Below are 22,168 nucleotides of genomic sequence, written 5' to 3'. Positions count from 1 at the left end.
GAAGAACTTAAAACACTTTCAAGGAAATCCCCTTACAAATGCTAAGAATTCTGATTTAAAAGAGTCAGTGGTTGAAGGTGTCCAACAGATTTAAACAATCATGTTTCAGCAGGGGGTTGAGTTATTAGAGACACCAAGGGAACATTTCATGCAAAGATGGGCTCAATAAGGGACAGAAATAGTATGGACCTAACAGAAGCAGAATATATTAAGAAGAGATGGCAAGAATACACAGAACTATACAAAAAAGATCTTCACGACCCAGATAATCACGATGGTGTGATCACTCACCTAGAGCCAGACATCCTGGAATGTGACAAGTGGGCCTTAGGAAGTATCACTAAAAACAAAGCTAGTGGAGGTGATGGAATTCCAGGTGAGCTATTTCAAATCCTGAAAGATGATGCTGTGAAAGTGCTGCATTCAACATGCCAGCAAATTTGGAAAACTCAGCAGTGGCCACAGGACTGGAAAAGGTCAGTTTTCATTCCAATCCCAAAGAAAGGCAATGCCAAGGAATGTTCAAACTACTGCACAATTGCACTCATCTCACATGCTAGTAAAGTAATGCTCAAAATTCTCCAAGTCAGGCTTCAGCAATACGTGAACCGTGAACTTCCAGATGTTCAAGCTTGTTTTAGAAAAGGCAGAGGAACCAGAGATCAAATTGCCAACATCTGCTGGATTGTCGAAAAAGCAAGAGAGTTCCAGAAAAACATCTATTTCTGCTTTATTGACTATGCCAAAGCCTTTGACTGTGTGGATCACAATAAACTGTGGAAATTCTGAAAGAGATGGGAATACCAGACCACCTGACCTGCCTCTTGAGAAACCTATACGCAGGTCAGGAAGCAACAGTTAGAACTGGACATGGAACAACAGACTGGTTCCAAATAGGAAAAGGAGCACATCAAGGCTGTATATTGTTACCCTGCTTATTTAACTTATATGCAGAGTACATCATGAGAAACACTAGGCTAGAAGAAGCACAAGCTGGAATCAAGATTGCCGGGAGAAATATCAATAACCTCAGATATGCAGATGACACCACCCTAATGGCAGGAAGTGAAGAGGAGCTAAAGAGCCTCTTGATGAAAGTGAAAGAGGAGAGTGAAAACATTGGCTTAAAGCTCAACATTCAGAAAACTAAGATCATGGCATCTGGTCCCATGACGTCATGGCAAATATTTGGGGAAACAGTGGAAACAGTGGCTGACTTTAAATCACTGCAGTTGTTGATTGCAGCCTTGAAATTAAAAGACACTTTCTCCTTGGAAGGAAAGTTATGACCAACCTAGACAGCATATTAAAAAGCAGACATTACTTTGTCAACAGAGATCCATCTAGTCAAGGCTATGGTTTTTCCAGTAGCCACGTATGGATGTGAGAGTTGGACTATAAAGAAAGCTGAGTGCCAAAGAATTGATGCTTTTGAACTGTGGTGTTGGAGAAGACTCTTGAGAGTCCCTTGGACTGCAAGGAGATCCAACCAGTCCATCCTAAAGGAGATCAGTCCTGGGTGTTCATTGGAAGGACGGATGCTGAGGCTGAAACTCCAATACTTTGGCCACCTCATGTGAAGAGTTGACTCATTGGAAAAGATCCTGATGCTGGGAGGGATTGGGGGCAGGAGGAGAAGGGAACAACACAGGATGAGATGGCTGGATGGCATCACCGACTCAATGCACATGAGTTTGGCTGAACTCCGGTAATTGATGATGGACAGGGAGGCCTGGCGTGCTGTGGTTCATGGGGTAGCAAAGAGTCGGACATGACTGATCGACTGAACTGAACTGAATGAGTTATTGTATATCAATGAAGTTAGTGGAATTAAAATTAAATATGATTTATGAGCCAGTCATAAACAATAATTTTATCTTCTGACCTTCTAAGTATTCTGCTGCTGCTATGTCACTTCAGTCATATCCGACTCAAGCATATCTCAGTGTAAATAATTAGAAATCAGCTACTGAGATTGTTTATACTTCCCCTTACATTACAACTGTGGATTGATTGGGTGGGAGTGGTCAGGTAAAGGGAGGAAGAGAGAGAGAAAGAAAATAGAATTTTTAAAAACAAGCAGGTTCCATCTTAAATGTTCATCTTTATGCTGCAGCTACTTCTTGATTTGCCTTTCAAAGCAGAGATTAGTCCTCAGGTTTATTGCTGAAATTTGATACATAAATAAACATCCTTGCTTTTTACAAGTCCTTTTTTGATTTCTTGGCTTTGTATTAAGACCCAGGGATCAAACCCAGGACTCTTGCATTTCAAGCAGATTCTTTACCATCTGAGTCACCAGGGAAGCCCACTGAGGGCTGGGGGCAGCTGAGAGTCCCCAAGCACCTTGTCCCAAAGATATTTTTTCTTGAAAAACAAGAGAAAATAAATAAACATTTATTTATTTAAATACTTATTTAATACTTATTTAAATAAATATTTATTTATTTAAATATCCCATTGCGACCACATGGACTGTAGCCCACCAGGCTTCTCTGTCTGTGGAATTCTTCAGGCAAGAATACTGGAGTGGGTAGCCATTCCCTTTTCCAGGGGATCTTGCCAACCCAGGGATCTCACCCAGGTCTCCCATACTATAGGCAGATTCTTTACCATCTGAGCCACCAGATGGAAGCCCTAAATATCCCAAGGCCTTAGCTTTAAATTCATAAGATATGTGAAAAGCAGAAACAATAGATTTAGCTTTGGTGTGATGTAGGGGCCATGAATGAGCTGTGTGAAAGGCACTCACTTTACACATGCAAGAGATTAGGGCTGTAGCTGCTACAAATCAGGAGACGTGCTTTCTATGTGGAGTGTTCAGTGTTATATAGAACACGGAGGAGACCTCGCCATAACCAGCAGGATGGAGCAGAGGCTAGCTGCCAGGGCTCCCATCTGCAATCACAGGGATTTCCTAACCTGTAGGTTCACGGGGTCCTGCAGCCCAAACTTCCAGTTTAATAGGTTCTTCATGACATTTGCTAGCCAGTCTAGGATTGGGTCACAAAAGCTGTGACAAGGCCTTCATCCTAGCTGCAGGGCAGACCTGTTACTTGCCCTTCTACACTGGCCAGCAATCTGGTAGTTTTCCAGCATCCAAATGAACTATTATTTATTCCACCCTCCAACCTCTGCTTTTGAGGCCTATTAGTGTTTACAGCTTTGACAGTCTACCTCTTCTCTTTCTGGCCAAACATTACTCCTGTTCCTCTCAAGTCTGACTTTTGAAGGTAAGACTCAACACAGATCCCCTTTCCCTCGTTCATTACTGGCCAACTGGTCAAATGTCACAAAGGTCAGCATCCCTGGGGTCTGCAGACTGCTTGCTTCCCTCTGCCTTGCGAGTGTCATGAGGATCTGCCTTCTTCAAAAGGCCACGCATCCCCATTCAGAAGAAGGCTTAGAGGAGCCCAGCTCCAGGGAGAAGACTTTGAGTAAGCTCATTCCTAGGGATTTTTCCCCTCTAAATTCTAAAGCATTGCTAATGAAGTGAAACTATCCCAAGTCCAATATAGGAAATGTTGGAAAAATATACAGAAGTTTGACAGAGTTCAAACCATGCCCCAACCAACAGCCTTCCTGACAGCATTTACAAAGGAGAGACAGCAGAGCAGGGGGAAGCTTGCACTCTGAATCCACGTCCTCCTCTCACAGGATGTAGGACTTTGGACCAGGGACAACATCTTTGGATCTCAGTTCCCTCATCTGTAAAATAAGGTCATTTTGTGGGAATTAAATGTTAGCACTTGAAATACTATTGGCACACTGGCCGGCACCTTAGAAGCACCGAGTAAGTGTTAGCCGAGGAAGACAGTGCCTTCCACTAGAGCAGAAATCAGGGTGAGTCTTAAGTCCTTCCTCTATGATTTCACTTTGACGATCTGGTGTTTTGTTGATATGAATTCTTGGGTAAGCACCAATCACAGGGATGGCGTCCCAGGAGACTTAGATTTACTTTTTGCAGTATATGTTCATTTCACGATCACAGAAGATAGCTAGTAAAGAGTCAAGCAGTGGTAAAATACTGAGCAATGTTTCTCAATAATCAAGTTGAAATAATAATGGTCTACTGCCCAGGATCCTGAGAAGATTCAAAGCTTCATATCCAAAAGTTCTGTATACCAGTTTTTTGAATTTTTGTTATTCTGCACGTGACAAAGTGTGTCTTCATTGACTGAGTATATCTTGAATCCATACTATGTGCAATATGTACAATAACAGAGGAGATAGCAAACACAAGCTTGTTAGCACACGTGTGAAAAAGTAACATAGGGTCCGGGGTGAAAATTCAGACACATCCAATAATCTAATGTTGAAAAATTGTGTGATCTTTACCCCTGTTTTCTAAGCACAGCACAATTCCTTCTCCAAGCACACCACAATAAATAATAAATGTTTAAGCCACACTTCTCTGGAACATACAATAAGCATGTGGTGCAAAATATGAATCTTCTTTTGAAATATTGCCCCTAAAATCACTGGACTTTCACATAGTAAGGTCCTATGTGATACAGAGCAGATTTCAGAGAGAGCCTCTAAGCTGTGCTGAAGCCTCAGGCTACCTCTGCATTATGCTTTTTGGACTAACGGGCTTCCTTAGGTTCTGTTTGCTGATGAGAAGCTTTTTTTCTCTTCTTTTTAAAAACTTTCTTTAAAGGGATGGGGGTTTGAAAACTTTTTCCTGTACACTAGAGGTTAATTCTACCTGGTTAGTTCAACAACAAAGGAACACATTGTTTTAGAGAATGTTTGTTAATGCTTTTCTTTTAACTTGGGGCTGGAATTTTTGTGATTTTTTGAAAGTAGGTGACATTAAGCAAAAAAGAAAAAAAAAATTCCTGGCATAAGAATCAAGAGCCTGGACCTCGAGTGTCTTGCCCTGTGATCTTGGCAGTGGGACAGGCAATCTCTCCACAGTGCCTGACCCAGTAGTAGGTAGTCAGCTGCATTGGCCCAGTCACTGAATGAGTAACAAACGTCTCAGCTCTCCAGTGCCCACAGATGTGTACTGTGGTCCTATCTGCTTCCCTGAGTGCTGGATGCAAGGATGGTGTACAAAAGCGCAAACCATGATTATTATTGTTAGAAGTTTCACTGCTGTCTATATATTTCAAAAGTAGGTTACCTACCTACCTAAAGAGCAGTGGCAAAGAACAAAAAAATGAATAGCCAGATTGTGGTCCCCGTACTGATTCTGCCTTTATCAGCTGAGTGAACTTTGTAAGTTATTTAACTTCTAATGAGTCTCAATTTTCACACCAAAAAAAAAAAAAAGGGAACAGAAAGATATTTACCCATAACAGTGGGTTTTAGACACAGATTAACTGAAAAAAGGCATGTGAATCACTTAGTCCAGTCCAGGCAGAGGAATTATATTTAATTGCTGTTATTGTTGATTTAATGACTACTGCTACAACTATACTATCATTTAAAATTTTGTGACAGGGACTTCCCTGCTGGTCCAGGGGCTAAGACTCCATGCTCCCAATGCAGGGGGCCCAGATTCGATCTCTGGTTGGGGAAGCAGATCCCAAGTGCTACAACAACTAAGAGCTCACATACTACTTTAACTGAAGATCCCACATGCCGCAACTAAGACCTGGTGTAGCAAAATACATAAATGAGTTTTTTTTTGAAAGTAAAATAAAATTATGTGACAATGTATAATTTATATGTATCACATACACAAAAAAAAACAATGATAACCAGCTTGCTTAATTCTGACAAATTCTTCCTCCAAGTAAACAACTGTAAAATGCTGACCATTTTTGATATGACACTGTAGAAGAAAAAAATCTTAATTGTTGATTTGAACATGTCAGAACATGTCGGAATCCATATCATAAGAACTTAACTCATCACAATGAAAACTTTAGCAAAGAGCATCATGATGACTTATCTTTCAGCATGTTATCAAATAATGAAAAAACAATAAATCCATATTTTTCCACTCAACATATCAGGAAATAACAAAAGTCCATGTGATGACTTTACAATATGGATAGTGTAAACACAAGAGGTCCACATTCATGCAAGGCCTTTTGTGTGACTTTTTGGATAAAATCCATGCATTCCCATCTTGCTTTAAAATATTAAAACAAGAAACAATTCAAGAAAAATTAATAAAAAGATCCAACTGTCATCTGGAAAAAAAGAAAACAAAACAAAATTCAAACTCATAGTCTAGAAAAGTCAAAATGCTTCAGGCTGGATTGCGTGAAATAGAAACAAAATTTCAACAATGATACAAACAGTAATGAGAACAGCTAGAAATTAGAAAATCATAAATTCAAATATGATCTGAGAAACAGATAACACTCAGAACACCAGGACTGCATGATTATTTGAACAGAGTGGTTTTCCTTTTTAGAGTTCAGAAGTTTATTCACTGAGATTTTCATCATGAGTCAACTTTTTTTCAAAATTAAAAGAAAACAAAAAAAAAATGTTAGCTTCTGAAAACAAACTTTCAAACTCAAGATTTTTTTCCATCCTTTCAAAGGGTCTTTTAGAGAGTGGCCACGTCTTCATTACAACACTAGCCTACCAGCAATTTCCCCTTCTCCATAACAAGCAAGGGAATGGAACAGGGAATATCTGGAATGAAAGTAAAATGTTGGGTTCCTTCTAGGAATGGGTCCAAAAGTAATTTAAAAGCATCTTTCAGTAGCCCCTCCCAGAAAGCATTGCCTTCAGATGATCACAGGGAGACTTCCCAGTTACCCAAAAGTTCAGCTGTGGACTGACATTTCCCTGGACACCCCAAGGACTGAGCAGAGTCCATCAACTGTCCAACTTGAAGACAGAGTCCCTGAAAATTCCAGTTCATTTTCTTTTGGATAGAGCAAAATTCATGTGTGTAACGTCCCACAGTTTCAGTTAGAAAATGATCTGATGATATCTGGTGGACTGGGCTTAAAACACCAACCCCAGCATTAGAACCCCGTGGACCTTACTCGAGCAGAAGTTGTTACAGTAGCTGTTAACTTCATCCTTAGCTCATGTTGGCTCAAAGAGCTATAATCCCACCTTGTTAAGTTCTAACTATTAATACAATTCTGTATTATGATCTCCACTTTACAGACAAGGCGACAGTCCCAACGACGTGAAATAATTTGTTCAAAGATGTGTGTGTGTTAGTGTTCAGTCGTATCTGACTCTTTGCGACCCCGTGGACTGTAGCCGACCAGGCTTCTCTGTCTGGGGGATTTTCCAGGCAAGAATACTGGAGTGGGTTGCCAATCCCTTCTCCAGGGGATCTTCCTGACCAGGAATCAAGCCCAGGTCTCCTGCATTGCAGATTCTTTAGCATCTGAGCCACCAGGGAAGCAGCACATGCAGGTATTAATGCAAAGTTGGTATTCAAGCCATTCCGACTCCAAAACATTTTACTGAGATGGTTAGGAGACTAAGTAACCTGTCCTCACTCTCAGCAAAGAAAACATCTGCAAAATATTAACCATAAGGCCCATATAAATGATGACCTGTACTATTTCCTCATGAAATTAGTCATCAATGTCTACATGAAGATTATCTGCTGAGAAGCCTACAACATTTCCAAACGGAACTCTCTCTTCCTCTGCTTTTGACAATTATAGAAGTAAACTCAGGTTAAAATCAACCATCCTGCGGCAATTTAAAGGGGAGCAGGGTCTATACTGGGAAGAAGCTCTTCTACTCGATGCTCATCTGGGATTAAAGGATAGGGGATGCTCTGGCCTCCAGGCTTAGAGGTTGGTTATTTATGAGAACTAAATAGCAGACACACCTGTTCCCCCATGAAATTACACATCTGGGAGTCACAGGAACTCTGCCAGGGGGGAAGAGAGGTAGCAAAGAAAAAGACAATTATTTTAATTTACCTCCTCCTGAAATGATTTCTGCCTGCAACAGGAACTGTAGACGGTATCATGTGATTCCACTCAGAATTTAAAAACCTGTCACACACTCATGGGCCATGTGAGGAAGAATGACATAGGATTGAGAATCAACAGACCTGAGATTGCAAACATATACTGCTCTTTATATTTTCCCTGCATTTATGCTAGTATTTTCTATACTGAGTTTTTGTGATTGGCAATGGTAGTCTACTGTTTATATTGTGGGTTTGTTTTCTGCTTTTTTTTTACTACTTGTTTTTTTTAATTAAAAAAAAAATGGCCATGTCACCTGTCACGTGGGATCTTAGTTCCCCAGCACAGATAGGGCCCACACCCCCAGCGCTAGAAACTTGGAGTCTTAACCACTCAACTACCAGGGAAGTTCCTGTGGGTCTTTGATTTTAATTTTAGTTTGCTATACAATACTTTTAATGTATAATATAAAATTACAGATCCAGATACAATTTAAGAACTTTTTTCAGCATCCCATGCCTGTTTTTGCCACTCAACCAACTTGTGATGTAATCAGCTCTCACAGTAAATCATTATCTCTTAAATTTTGCAATTAACCTGTACATTGGCCTGATTCTAGAACTCTTGTTGACTAAACACTCAATATGCATTTATCCATTTGTCCCAGAGATCTTCAGTTTATGCCTCAAGATCCACTCTCCACATTTCTCTGCTCAGCTGTCTGCACCAAGAGGCTGATTTTTTGGGAGCCGATCCAATGGGCCCCATGACCCTGGGCTTTCAGTGACCATCAGCCAACAGGAGAGACAGCAGAGGAGTGAAGTCTGCTGTTTACTCCCAGGCCTCGCTCCCTGCTGAGCACCTAGAGTTGGCTGCCTGGCACCCCTCTCACAAAGACCACCAGTCCCACTAGGGTGCCTTCTCCTACAGCTCTTTTGCTGGTAGCTGTTTCTGCTCCCATCCCATCCCAGCAGTTGACAAGGAAGGCTCCCCTGCAAGTCCAGGTGCTGCATTATCTCCAGTTTTTCCAGAAAGCCCCACCCACTACATTAGAAACATTATAACCTTAATTAAATTCCCCACAAATGCCTCAGTTTGTGCAATGTCTCTTTCCACTGGGGATAAAAATAGATGAATAGGGCTTGATTCCTGCTAGTGTTACATGTCATCAAATATGCACTTAGGAGGGCCCTATGCTGGGTCTAATACCCTGCAGCCACCATCTTGGAAGTCTTGATAACTTTTAAACAAGTGGCCCCACATTTTCATTTTACATTGGGCTCCACAAATTACTTAGCGGCTCCTGCAAATGCAATACAGATGTTGGCTACAAATGCAATTCCAACAACAATCACTGCCATTTCAAGAGGTCTAAGGAAATGGCAACCCACTCCAGTATTCTTGCCTGGAGAATCCCAGGGAGGGGGAAGCCTGGTGGGCAGCCGTCTATGGGGTCGCACAGAGTCGGACACGACTGAAGCGACTTAGCAGCAGCAGCATGCTCCAAATACTCTTCTTAAAATTGTATGTAATTAACTCATTTAATTCTCTCAACACTCAAGGAGAAAGGTGTTATTATTATCTTTAGAACTTCTTAGTCAAAGAACCAGAGGCACCTTGAGAATGTAAGCATTGATAACTTGCCTGAGGTCACCCTGAAAGAAAGTGTAGCCTATGGGATTCTAATACAGGCATTCTGGCTTCTTCTCTGCTACTCTGCAATTAGATTCCATTTATAATTAACCTAATAGCTGTTTGAGCAGTAATATACCATGGACTTTAGGATTCTGCAAATAGACTCCATCTCCCTGCATAGGAAGGCTAATTGCAAAGTTACACTAAGGACAGGAAATCTGTGCACAACAAATAATATTGAATTTCTCATATCAAGACAGCATAGCTGAAGGGGTTTGTAAATGTTAATAAATCTTTTAATGTTGACATGTCTTCTAGGCCTGCATAAAATCTAAATGAGATTTGCATCTGACCTCTTTAAACTATTTTCTTTATTGCAAACAACTTCAAAAAAGCGATTAAACCACAGGCACAATAAAAGTTGTTCTTTACTTCCAGAAAGAAGTTAAATAAACACAATATGTAAGAGATAATGTAATTAGATGGATTTATTTCTAAAACGCAGCATTCTTTTTGTAACGCAATTCCCAAGACTGCCTTGTTTAGGGAAAATACAGTGCAAGGACACATCATTGTGAAGCCAAGGATCTTCATCATCTTAGAAATTATAAAATAATTAAACCTTGGCTTAATTTCTATACCAACCAAACAATTCAACTTTATACAAGATCTGGGTTTCTACATTCTCTACAATAGGTGGGTAGTTCACTGCTTTCCAAGTATAGTATATGTGCTCTCTGGTTATGAAGGTTATTTCCTTTTCTCCTCAAACCACTAAGCAGACTTTTTACTAACTTACAAATGATTTTTTTTTTCAATTGGAACATTGTACTTTTCAACAGATTTTGTTTCTATAATACCTTATTATATTATCAGTTTTATCACAGCCATTAAAACAAGACTTTCACAAACCTGGGTTACTATTTGGTTCCATAGATTCTTGTAAACATCTCTGAAAATGGCAGGTGAATACTCCCACTACGATTTTTATCTGAGTTGTAATTTTAAGACCCAGGACTGGATCTTAAACATCCCCATCAGACATGGGCATCTCAGCAGCTCCCTTTCCCTCTCCCCGAATAAATGAGCCAGTTGTCAGGACTAACTGGTGTATTTTAAAGGCTATCTTAGCCAAGGGTATTATTTTAAGGGATGAGCAAATGGGGAAACCCCACAGCCCGGCCAATAAAATATGAACTGAAGGTGCAAAGAAGCACTCATAAATATTCCCTAGAACAAGGGACGCATTGTTTCCCTCCCACCCTTTCAGTGGCTCCTCTGATCTCAGCCCCTCTCTGCGTCAGGGAAGCCTCTTCCTTGAACCTGTGGTTTTTTCAAGCTGAGTTACTACATTATTTATGACTGCAAATGTGAGTGGCCCGTCTGTGTGCTCCTTCTACACACACACTGAGTGCCCCCTCCCTCCGCCCCGCTTCGGTATTCCAGTCTGCAAGGATGAAAGGGCTTCCCCCGGAGCTGATGCGGTTGGGGATGTGGCGTGAGCTGCCATCTCAGGATGAGGCGGACGGAGGGTTTCCCCACAGCCTCCACCTGCGAGGCCCAGAGGCGGCCCCTCACACTCATTCCATTCATTTTCCTCCTTTCCAGGGCTTTAGAAAAATACTTTTTCTTTCTCCGTCTCATCCTCCCTATTCCCTGCCTCCACCAGTTTATTCTTGATCTCTTTATATTTTCTCAACATCTCTCCTCAACTCAAAAAAGGAAACCATCACTCTTCAGACATACGACGTGTATTCCATAAAAATTCTATCAGTCAAAGGGTTTTCTAACGCAAAAACGAGTTGCATTTTTGATGAGCGTGATTTTTGTTCAGTGATGCGGTTTTTCCCTTTTGAAACACTTGTCCTTGAATCTCCTCCTTTTAAATTTTAATAGTGTTATAAATTAGGAGAGGCACAAACAATTAAATATAGTCCAGGAGATCTTCAGGGAGAGGTGAGGAGGCAAGGAAGAATGGGGATGGTAGAGAAGCAATTAAAGTGGAGTCAACAGCCTGCTGGAGAGGTTCCGATGCCCTGGGGAGCTTTGCTCCTGATGCGTGGAGGCTGCCATGGGCCCTTAGTATCCTTTTCCTTCTCGAGGAGAGAGAAAACAGGAGACTGTACCTCAATTATGGAGCTGTGACAAATTGATTTTCAGCTCATCTAAGCCTCCAGCCATGAAGAAAGAAGGACCAAAGGCAGACCCCAGGAGAGGTGGGGCAGTGAGGAGAGGGATGCCAAGACAGCCTGGAGCTGGAGAGGCCCTAGAACTCCAGAGGAAAGGCCGAAAGACAGGGGTGGGGGAGGGGGGAGGCAAAGAAGACAGGGCGGTGGTACTGCAGAAATGGAAGGATGCAAGGGAAGGAGCTGGAGGCGGCGTGTGAGCCGCCCCAAGCCTTCCAGAGTGGGTCGTCATGTCAATACCTTCTCTCCAACCGGGACTCCTGATCGAACTTCTAAAATTAGCAATTTGTGAGTGACCATTCAAACCTGCAAAACACTTCTAATTAAACTATGGTTATAATTATCTCTGCAGCCATGCCGTCCATCAACAAGGACATAGCACTAGAGAAGAACAGGGTCCCCCCCTGGGGCATGGTCAAGAATGCCAGGAGTTCACGGAGAAAAAAGATAAAGGTCTCCACTCTCAGCAATTTCTTTTCAAAAGTGAAGAGTGGGGAAAAAATGACTATTTCACCCGATATTAGCGTTTGTTATTCCAGGCATAAACCTTGAATATGTACTATAATGGTTTTAGATTTTTTTTCCCTCCCATCCCCCCTTCCTCAAAAAAAGAAAAAAAACTTGCGTGTGTTTATAGGTGTGTTTATGTTACACAAGTGTTAATAACCCTGTTGGAGGGACTACATAGATAGGCTTCTTTAGGTAGATCTGTGTATAAATTCCTCTCCACTGGGCACTTGAGTCAGCCAAAACCAACAATAAATATCAATGATGTCTTTCAAATCTGTCAACTGAGAGTATAAGCACATTTTTTTCTTCCAGTACCAGGAGAGTTTAATGATTGGGGAGAGTAAGGGAGAAGGCTTTCATTTAAAATTGTGAAACTATTTTTCTATTTCATACTTTAACATGCTAAACATGTAGTTATAAAATACAAAACAAAAACAAATGTAAGCACCACATTTTCATACTTTTATGCATGAGAATGAGTTTACATTCTTGAATTGTACCTAGGTATTTGACTCCAAGCCAACTGATCAAAGCCCATTAATAAGCCTAAAGTTCTTTATCAGAGAACTACATGTAGACAAAGAGTAATATAGAAGTGAATTTCCTGTGTTTGCTGTTTTCTGTACTTTCCTCTGAAATGTCTACAAATGTTACATCATTTTAATTATACAGTAACCAAGCAATCAAGTGAAGTTAGTTTCTAACTAAAAGGTCTTAGAAATGCACTGCTTGTTTCTCTTTATGTGAACTAGAGATGTACTCAAATATTGTGAACAAGCTACCTAATTATTCCTTTCATTTGCAAAGATATTTGATATATAAACTAACCCTTAACATTTTTGAAAAAGTGATAGCTAAAAAAAAATTACCAGAATGATGTTTTTGTCACTAACAAAATAATGTGGAATTGAATAAGCAAAATTCCACTGATATTAAATAGTTTTAAGGACAAACCAGAGAAATCAGTCTGTAAAAGCTGTTGACTAGGAGACTGATAAAAGTTGGCCTAAGAATAATGAATAAAATTAGGCAGAAAGTTTCTCTTCACACAGTTAATAATTAATATTTGTTTCTTCAAAGTGAACAAATCACAAAAAATAACTTAAAGGTCAGATTAGAATAATGTGTTTAATTTCATATTTAGTTATTACATTGCCTTTGAGGCAATTTATTCACATTTTATTTTTCCTTCTAGTAATTTCCAATCTGTTTTCTGCTTATAAACATAAAATTAATCACAGTTTGAATTAAATTTAATTGTTCTTGGGGAGCAAAACTTATGTTGGAAAAAAAAAAAGTGTTTCTAAATGACAAGATAATTGTAGAAAATCCATTATGTAACTTGAAAATGACCCAGGCAGGCATGAATAACAAGGATGTTACTAGACCCTTTTTATATAATTCAACTTATGATGGGAAATATCAACAGATTCTTTTCACATATTTAAATATCAGGTGGCTTCCTCAACACAAATCCCTTGCCTCTTGCTAATTTGATCATTTGCCCTCAGTCTCCACTCTATACATATTTTTAAAGACACTAAAAAAATAAAATAAAATCCTCTTGAGTCTTTGTTAATTAATGTTACCATAAGAAACACTGAAATTCTTAGCACAGTTAATAATGATATTACACTTTTACCTTTTATAAGTATGCTTTGACCTATTTTATTACAGAAGAAATACAGGAGTCAAAGCTTTTTACTAAGTAGTGATTGAGTTCAAGCTTTGGCTGTATTAGAAGGCATAGTCTAAAGAGAATAAAATAAAATTGTGGTTTAATTTTCCTCAGAGACTCCTAGGAAAAACTCACTTAGTATCACAATTAATTAGTCAATAATTTCATGTGAGACATTTAGTTTGGAATTTTTAAAGAAAAAGTAACACAGTTTATTACTGAAGATAAATCATTACTCAGCAAGTTAAGCATGATATGAATAAATAAATAAACATTTTCTGAAACTCATACCCAGTATTGTCTCTTTAGTGTAAAATTAATACTTATATTCATAATATAATTAATTTACTGCTCTGTAATTATAATCCAAGTAATGAAAATTTTATTGATCTAAAAATATAAATATGCTTTAATGATAAAAATGGTCCCAGAAGTCCCTGAATAAAACTGTTTATTATTATTGTTGGCTTTCTTATTCTATGTAAATTTATAAAAAGCAATGGAGCAAGGGTTCAAAAATAGTATTTCATTCCTTTCTAAAAAAACAAATACACTTCTCTTGTGAATGATCAAAGTATTCAATTGTAATATAATATATTACTAGGACAGATTCAAGACTTAGCTATTGTTTTATAAATCAATAAAACAATCACTGCTTTTTCAGTGATTTATGAATATATAAATCATGCTAGATTGTACTTTTTCTATAAAAATATTAAAAAGAAAGTTAAGTTATTGAATAATCTTGAGAAATTGCTACAAAGTCAAATATACCATGAGTCAAATTTGCATGTCACTCCTATGAGGAAAAAACAATCAAACTAATTTAGAATTAAGACATATTTTGATGGCTTGAAAGTTCCAAACGGAACCTGTTAATTACATAGAGAAGAAAAGGCCCCCAGGACACTTGATTAAGGCAACCACCAATGACTTACTACAGCTTATAATGAGAGCTTTGTCTCTTATAACATGAAACATATGATTTATCAGGCACCTTATCCTTCCTACTAGGATTGCTCAGAGCAAATGAACGGGGCATATTAAGCAACACATATTATAAAAGCTTCATGTGTCATTAAGATTTGTTGCTATCTGACTTTTCAAAGAATATTTTTTGATATATGAGGAAGTTTTTAATTAAGTGTCTAATAGAACATGTCAATTTTAACTCCAAGCAGATTGCACTTTAAAACAAAGTTTTAAAAACTCTAACATTAAGAATTGATTACATTTGTTGATTCTATTTAGTTTCTTTTTTAGAGTCTAAAGATAGCAAACTTTTACCTTCAGTGGCTACCAAAAAATTTAAGGAAAACCACAGCCCTTGTAAAATCATTTTAAAGTGAAGACTCTTTAATAATATTGCAAGATGAAAACAAGGCATTAATTTATCATTTGATATTGTCAAGATCAATTTTTTGGTATTGTCAGTATCAGCACTCAGTAAAATATAATTTAAAAAATTATTCTCTAAGAATTCTGTTAATTAAATAATTTTTTGATTGACATATTTTTATCTTATATGACAAGGAAAGTTTTATATAGGTAAAGACCATCATAGCATGTTTTGCATTTCTCTTGCCTCTGAAAAAAATCAAGTAAGTATGATGTATTTTAATCATTCTAGTAAAAAAATGTTAGAGTGAAAATTATTTTCCAAAATATTTTTCACAGAATTTCAGAATCTGTCCTTGAAAGTCTCTGATAGTAATCTTTTACAATATTATTTGATCTTAATTAGTTTCACATCAATATTTTCACAGTAGTTTCTGCCCTGAAATGAGAGTTCTTAAGTGGCAGTTAAGTTACATTTATATGCTTTTTAAATTACTAAACAAACAAAAAAAAGGTTCAGAATGTCACTTTTACCTTTCCATCTGTAAATATCTGCGTTATTATTATTTGGCCCATAGATTAGCTGTCCTCATAAATTCTTTAGACTATTGTCTGTTTATGCATACATTTAAACAAAATTGAAATTTTACAAGATGTGAAAAGACCCAAATCTACCCAAACCACATGTTTAATTTTAACTATATTAAAATAATATATATATGTACATATGACTCTGTTGCCTAAGGCAAAAATCTTATATTACATCAACGAAAAAAAGGAAACAGAAGCTGGAGAGGAGAGTTATAGAAAATGACTTTACATAAACATGACCACCTACCAAGCAGCTACTTAGCCATTAGGAAAACCTCCACTTTGCGATAACATAGATGAACAAATAAATGAACAACATACCTAAATTGACAAAGCTCATGACCATGTCAGCATCATTCAGAAAGTTGGCATCATGTAGGCTGGCTAGCGGAGGACTCTGGGTGGTCAGGGGAGACGCTCGAGACAACTGGATGCGGCGAGGGTACCCATTGGGAGAGGCTGGGGAGCCCTTCCTGGCTCCCCGGGAGTCTGCAGCCAGGGGCGCCCTCACGGAGTACTCCAGCTCCTCGGGGTTCTCCTCACTGGCCATGGCGTTGTACAGGTCCAGCATAAACAGAGGTGCAGAGGAAGCTTGTTTTCCAGGTGAAAATGGTCTGGGTCTGTGAGGCAAACCCAAGATAGAGAGAATTTCCCTCTGTATTTCCCGTCTTTCGTGGTTCCGTAGTCTTCTATAAATAAAACTGGAGTGAACATGATTGTCTCCCAAACTTCCTTTTGCAGAACCCACTAGAACCCAGCAGCTCCAGAGGAAACCCACAATACCCCTAAGTAAAAATACAGTCAGATGCATTTTTGTCCAAAAGCAAAAGTTGATATTTTTAGTCCTTCTTGTCCTCTTACCAGAAAGAAAAAAAAAAAAAAGATCTAAGTTCTTAGGAGGTATATTTTCCCAGTAGCTGAAAAACAAATTTACCTATTCTTCATTTCTGAAGTGAGAGTGACATTTCTGAACACACATTCTCACTGATTTTCCTGCTCTATTTTCAGTATTTTGAAATATGTCACGAGTAGTTATTTCTAAGAAAGCTGAAACTCGAATTTCCAATTATCCACAGTTGTTAAGAGCTTTTGCTGCATGGATGGAGCAGAAGGCGGCTAATATTATTTGATCAGATGACCTATGCATTCCTATATCAATATATGATAATCAGGCCTTTGGTATTGGAATGAACGAAAGTTGATCTTCTAATAAACTGTAGTTCCCACAGTGATCTTCACTTGCTCTTGAGTTCTTCTCAACCCTTGAGCTCTTTCCAAGATAAATCCTGATTTCTGAATCACAGATCTATGCTGATCTGCACCTTGGTGTTGGAATATATATTTGTCCGGCAGCTTGGTGATAACTTTAACATCTTTTGTGTCGTCTTAGTGTAAAACAAGACTCAAGGTTGTACTATTCAAGTCAATGTGTTTTCCTGAATTTACTTGCAAACCTTCCTGTAAGTCCCTTCACTCTCTTTCTCCTTCTTAGTGTTAATTCCACCTCCAGCAGACACAAATATACCAGCCCTCTTCAAGGGAGATCTAAAGAGTAATGTAAGCACAACCCTGCTGGGAAAGAAGAGGCTTCTCATTGTAATTTGAAACTGGTAAAGCAAAAAGAACTTAACCCCTTTGCTACCAGAAAAGCCTCCATTTTCACAATTTCATAGACACGCATCTCACACAGCACAGGGATGCATGGAGCATGTAAGTTCTAGTGGGGGAAAGCCAGTTTTCAAGCAGCAGACTGAAAATTTGGTCACCAGTTTTATAGAGGACCCTTTCAGATCTTTTTTTCTAATAGTACACATTTAGTGCATTTCTATATTAAGTCTCAGGTCGTGGCTGAATTAACATGAGATGTCTCTATCCTATATTTGAGGTTGTTTCTAGTTTTTACAAGTTGTTTAAGTTTACTTCTTACAAAAGAAAAGGAAGTTTCATAAATGAAGATTAATTTGTTGTTTGTTAATGACAGCCAGATCTTTTCAGAATAAAATACAGTAGAGAATTCATCATCAGTAAATATATTCTAGTTCCCAAAGCCGTAGTTATAATAATTCAATAATGGTGATGAGAGAGCCCGGCTTTAGTGATCTTTGAATATCAAGATTTTAAGCACCAAAGTATATTCATACTTCCCTAGTTAATGCAGTGCATTTGAAATACAAATAGCCTAAGATATAGTGTCATGACTCTTAACTTTCAACTCATTTCAGTTGAAATATAAGCAGATTTACAAATTAGATATTTCCCATATGTTGTACTCAGTATTTTGATTTGCCTTAACCCATACAAATAAACAGAAGTCAAATATGCTTTCTGACTACATGCAGATTTGCATTTTCAAAATCTGATGGGCATAATGGGGTACGTGCACACCTTTCTAACATACCCCACTTAATCCAGGGAAATGAGCAAAGTGCGTGTTTATCCTTAATGTTTAATGCCTTTAAACTTGGGAAGTCTACAATGTTTCTGTGCAGCTATAATTTTCCTTAGAAGCTCTCCCTTAACCTTAGGGCTCACAGCGCTTTCATTGTCTGGGAGGATATTCTGATACCAGTGTAGATTTATCAAACAAATTCTCAAACTATTATGAAATTTTAATGTTTTTCCTTTACCTAGAGGTGCCTGGTTTCTTATTTAATTCTTTTTAAATATTTCCTCTGAGGGTTTAAAGCAAAGTCATATTTCTCATAAATCTACAATTTATTGGTGAAGGCAAGATACCAAAAGGGCTTGTGGAATCTTATTGTCTGCATGATTTTTCTAATACAAACTTACTGCATTCAAACTTGATGACGCTGTTGAATATTTGCCCTACTGACAATACTTTATTAACAGCCAAGTAGCATGCCCCAGGAGCAGACCCAAACACTGACACACTTCTATAACATAGCTATCCCATGAATAGCAGTAGTTCAGCTTGAAAGTGAATTAAAGCATACCATTTCAGTAAGAAATGATTGAAACCACTAAACTCCTTGATTTCACATCCAAAACAAACTAAGATTTTTTTGGCCAATGGTGAGGATTCAAATCAATTACTTGTAGATAAAAACTTTCTCCCCTGAATTTATTTAACATGTCCCCAGATAAAAGATACTGCAGTTTTTCTCTTTACATTTTAGAAGAGATGGTCAAGGTTATGAATTTGCTTCCTGTCTCTAGAGCACAGCTTAGAGTTACAAGTGAAAACTAGCTACCCTAGAGGAAGAAACAACTCTTATCTTCCACAAGTGCTGATTTTTCTCCTAAGATGGAAGTGAAAAATAAAAATGAGTCTAGGTGTCACCAGTCCCCAAACTCATTTTCCCAAAGTCTGATTTATAATATCAATCAGTGTAACTGTAATTTAATTGCTTCACCAGGCACAGAGCCCACCTCTAGACTAGAAATCAGTTGCTAGCGTTCTTAGTCAGAGCTTTTCGTATCAACTCTTCCCCACCTCCCTTCCAACTCAGACCAGATTTGGCAAACATTCATTTTCAAAAGGATCAACATGTGTAAAGAGGGAAAGAAAATAAAGAAGAAAAAAACCTACCAGAAAGAGAGGGGAAATGCTAACCACAAAGCGAAAAGCTAGATTTATTCCAACTTAAAAGTAAAGGTGTCATGCCACATCATTGGATTTCCAGGTGGGTGTGTATCTAAGTATGTAAAGGCAATTTAGAAGATTAAGCATTTTGCAGTGGCAACGTATCAATGTTCCAAATTTCAGAGCATATATTTAAAAGCTGCATAAGTCATTGAACAGACCGAAGAAATATATTCAGTATGGAAGAAGTTGGGACAGGAGAAAAATCCATGGCATCACAAGAATTGTTCCTAAAGATAAGCACATTCCAAGAAGAGGGGCCTTGGTAAAAACCCACCTCTCACAGAGTAGTCTTTGCCTAGGGTATATGCTAATATAAGTGGCCTTCTGGTTGGAAACAGAGAAGATTGAATACATGGAAGAAGTCCTTCCCAGGAGGGAACAGTCCCTCCTGTTCATTTTTCCCTATCCCTCACAAAAATTGGACACATTTAGTCCACAGATACGCAAACCGACAACATTCAGCAGACAGATCAATTTTCCCCAGCCTTTCAAAAGAAGGTTGCAGTATCTATAAATCTGTGTGGTTCTGGAAAGGTCTTTCTGTTTCATTCCATCTGACTTGGACACGTCTGCAGTAACCCAAAAGCGATGTTAATTGTGGATATAGCCTCCACCTTCTGCTGGGTTAATAGTTGTTAAAGAAATATTGAATGTGAATAATGAAAGATAGTGACCCAAAAGATTTGAAACTTTTGGTTGGTATTATTTTTAATGAATGGTGACATTATTGAATATTTTTAAGTGAAGAGAACATACATCAATATGCTTTGGTATTAGCCCATGTTCCTAAGATTGTTTTATTTTATTTCATGAGAGTAGGTAGTCTGGTAGTTACTTAAGGAAGAATGAACCAACATTTAATCATTAGAAAGAAAACACTGTTAATGAAATACTGATCTAAGTGTTCATCTGACAAACAGACTCCAATTAACTGACCCTAAGAGACTGGTAAATCAAATTACTAAGGCAGAGGATTTATCTGTCATCCAAATTGACAGATTATTTAAATAGGTAGATTGAGCATTAAGCTGTTATTTAGTTAACCATTAAAGAATAATTTCATTTATAGAGTACACTTCTTAATTTTAAAAACTCATTCACAATGACTGGACATTTGGAATAATTTATTAATTCAACAAGCATTTATTGAATGCCTATATATGATTATTATGTGTTATCTGTTTTGCATATACAGTAAAATCAAATCAAACAATATACTTGCCTTCAAAAAGCTTACAATCATGTTTTATAGATTCAGTTGATTTAAGGGCATAAAATTATTATTTAAATGTTATTGTTACTCAAAAGGTAATTTCACTTTTTGCTTGAGAGTTTAGCTAGAATACAAGCACCATAAAAGCAGGGGCTGAGTTAATTTTGTTCATCACTGTTAAACAGTACATATTAGCAGCTCAATTAATATTTGTTGAACAATTGACTTTTTAATAAAGATGAACAATATTTCAGGGATTTTTTTTTAAAGAGCAGTGTTCTCTGGAAGCATTATAAATTGTAAGGATTCATAGACGTGCTGCTGCTGCAGCTGCTAAGTCGCTTCAGTCGTGTCCGACTCTGTGCGACCCTATAGACGGCAGCCCACCAGGCTCCCCTGTCCCTGGGATTCTCCAGGCAAGAACACTGGAGTGGGTTGCCATTTCCTTCTCCAATGCATGAAAGTGAAAAGTCAAAGTGAAGTCGCTCAGTTGTGTCCAACTCTTAGCGACCCCATGGACTGCAGCCTACCAGGCTCCTCCATCCATGGGATTTTGCAGGCAAGAGTACTGGAGTGGGGTGCCAATGCCTTCTCTGACATACTCATCGACAAATTCCCCTATCTCTTAATAGGAAGCCTCACCTACAGTACCAAAGGCTCCTTTTGCAAGGAAACTAGCCTATTATAGGCCTCATCCCACAGCCAAGAATCAGAGTGCAAATATCTAAAAGCATCATATAATGAGTCACATTAGGGCTTCCCTGGTGTTTCAATGGTAAAGAATCTGCTTGCCAACAGAAGACACAAGTTTGATCCCTGGGTCGGGAAGATCGCCTGGAGAAGGGAATGGCAACCCACTCCAGTGTTCTTGCCTGGAGAATCCAATGGACAGAGGAACCTGATGGGCTACAGTCCATGGGGTCACAAAAGAGTCAGACATGACTTAGCGCCTAAACAACAGTGAATTGTGTTAGCATTTACAAAATATCTTGGTCTGTCATCACAGGGAGCTCTGATGAGGTGAGTGCCCATTGAATTAAAGTGGTCCTTCACCCAAAAGAGCAACTTCTATTCCTGTCAATTAATACCGCCTTTGGCTTGTAATGGCTTATTTGTTTTGAGTTTGCGTGCTGTTTTATGACACATATTACAAGAAGCCCTGAAGGGGACCACTTTTTGTTTAACAGACATTAGCAGTGAACACCACACCTGCTAAGATTCAAGTAGGTGTAGAGTGTTGAGACACACACTGGGATGAGGTCTGAACACACGTGGAGGGTGGAAGAGGCATTTGATAAAGCAGGTTGGGGTGTCCAAAAGTCAAAGTCTTTCAACCCATGTTTTCCATCCTTCACACTTTAGCAGGTGGAAGACTCTAGAAGTATCTCACCAACATACTAACCAATTCAAAATTTGTAGGTGTCTCACAGATGAATGGAAGGCATGATTGCCAACGTACCCCTGTAATTCCCACAAATGGTGCTTCAGTCCTCAGTGGAAGATATAACCTATAAATGTTCTTCCCATCGACGCATTCAAAATGAGACAGTTCAA

The 22,168-nt window shown here is 38.4% G+C and overlaps 1 protein-coding gene across 1 annotated transcript in view; it reads right to left on the bottom strand.

Moving 5' to 3' along the window:
- Positions 1 to 17,357, bottom strand: part of BMP5 (bone morphogenetic protein 5) — a 145,185-nt gene extending 127,828 nt beyond the window's left edge. Inside the window, exon 1 of the mRNA XM_027524820.1 lies at positions 16,116 to 17,357. Within this exon, the coding sequence (XP_027380621.1) occupies positions 16,116 to 16,605 (490 nt within the window). The 5' untranslated portion in view covers positions 16,606 to 17,357. The remainder of the gene's footprint in view (positions 1 to 16,115) is intronic.
- Between the last annotated feature and the right edge of the window lie 4,811 nt (positions 17,358 to 22,168).

This window comes from Bos indicus x Bos taurus, chromosome 23 (assembly GCF_003369695.1).
Source record: "Bos indicus x Bos taurus breed Angus x Brahman F1 hybrid chromosome 23, Bos_hybrid_MaternalHap_v2.0, whole genome shotgun sequence".
NCBI lineage: Eukaryota > Metazoa > Chordata > Mammalia > Artiodactyla > Bovidae > Bos > Bos indicus x Bos taurus.
The sequence above is the reverse complement of the archived record's forward strand: the minus strand, read 5'-3'. Positions and strand labels throughout refer to the sequence as shown.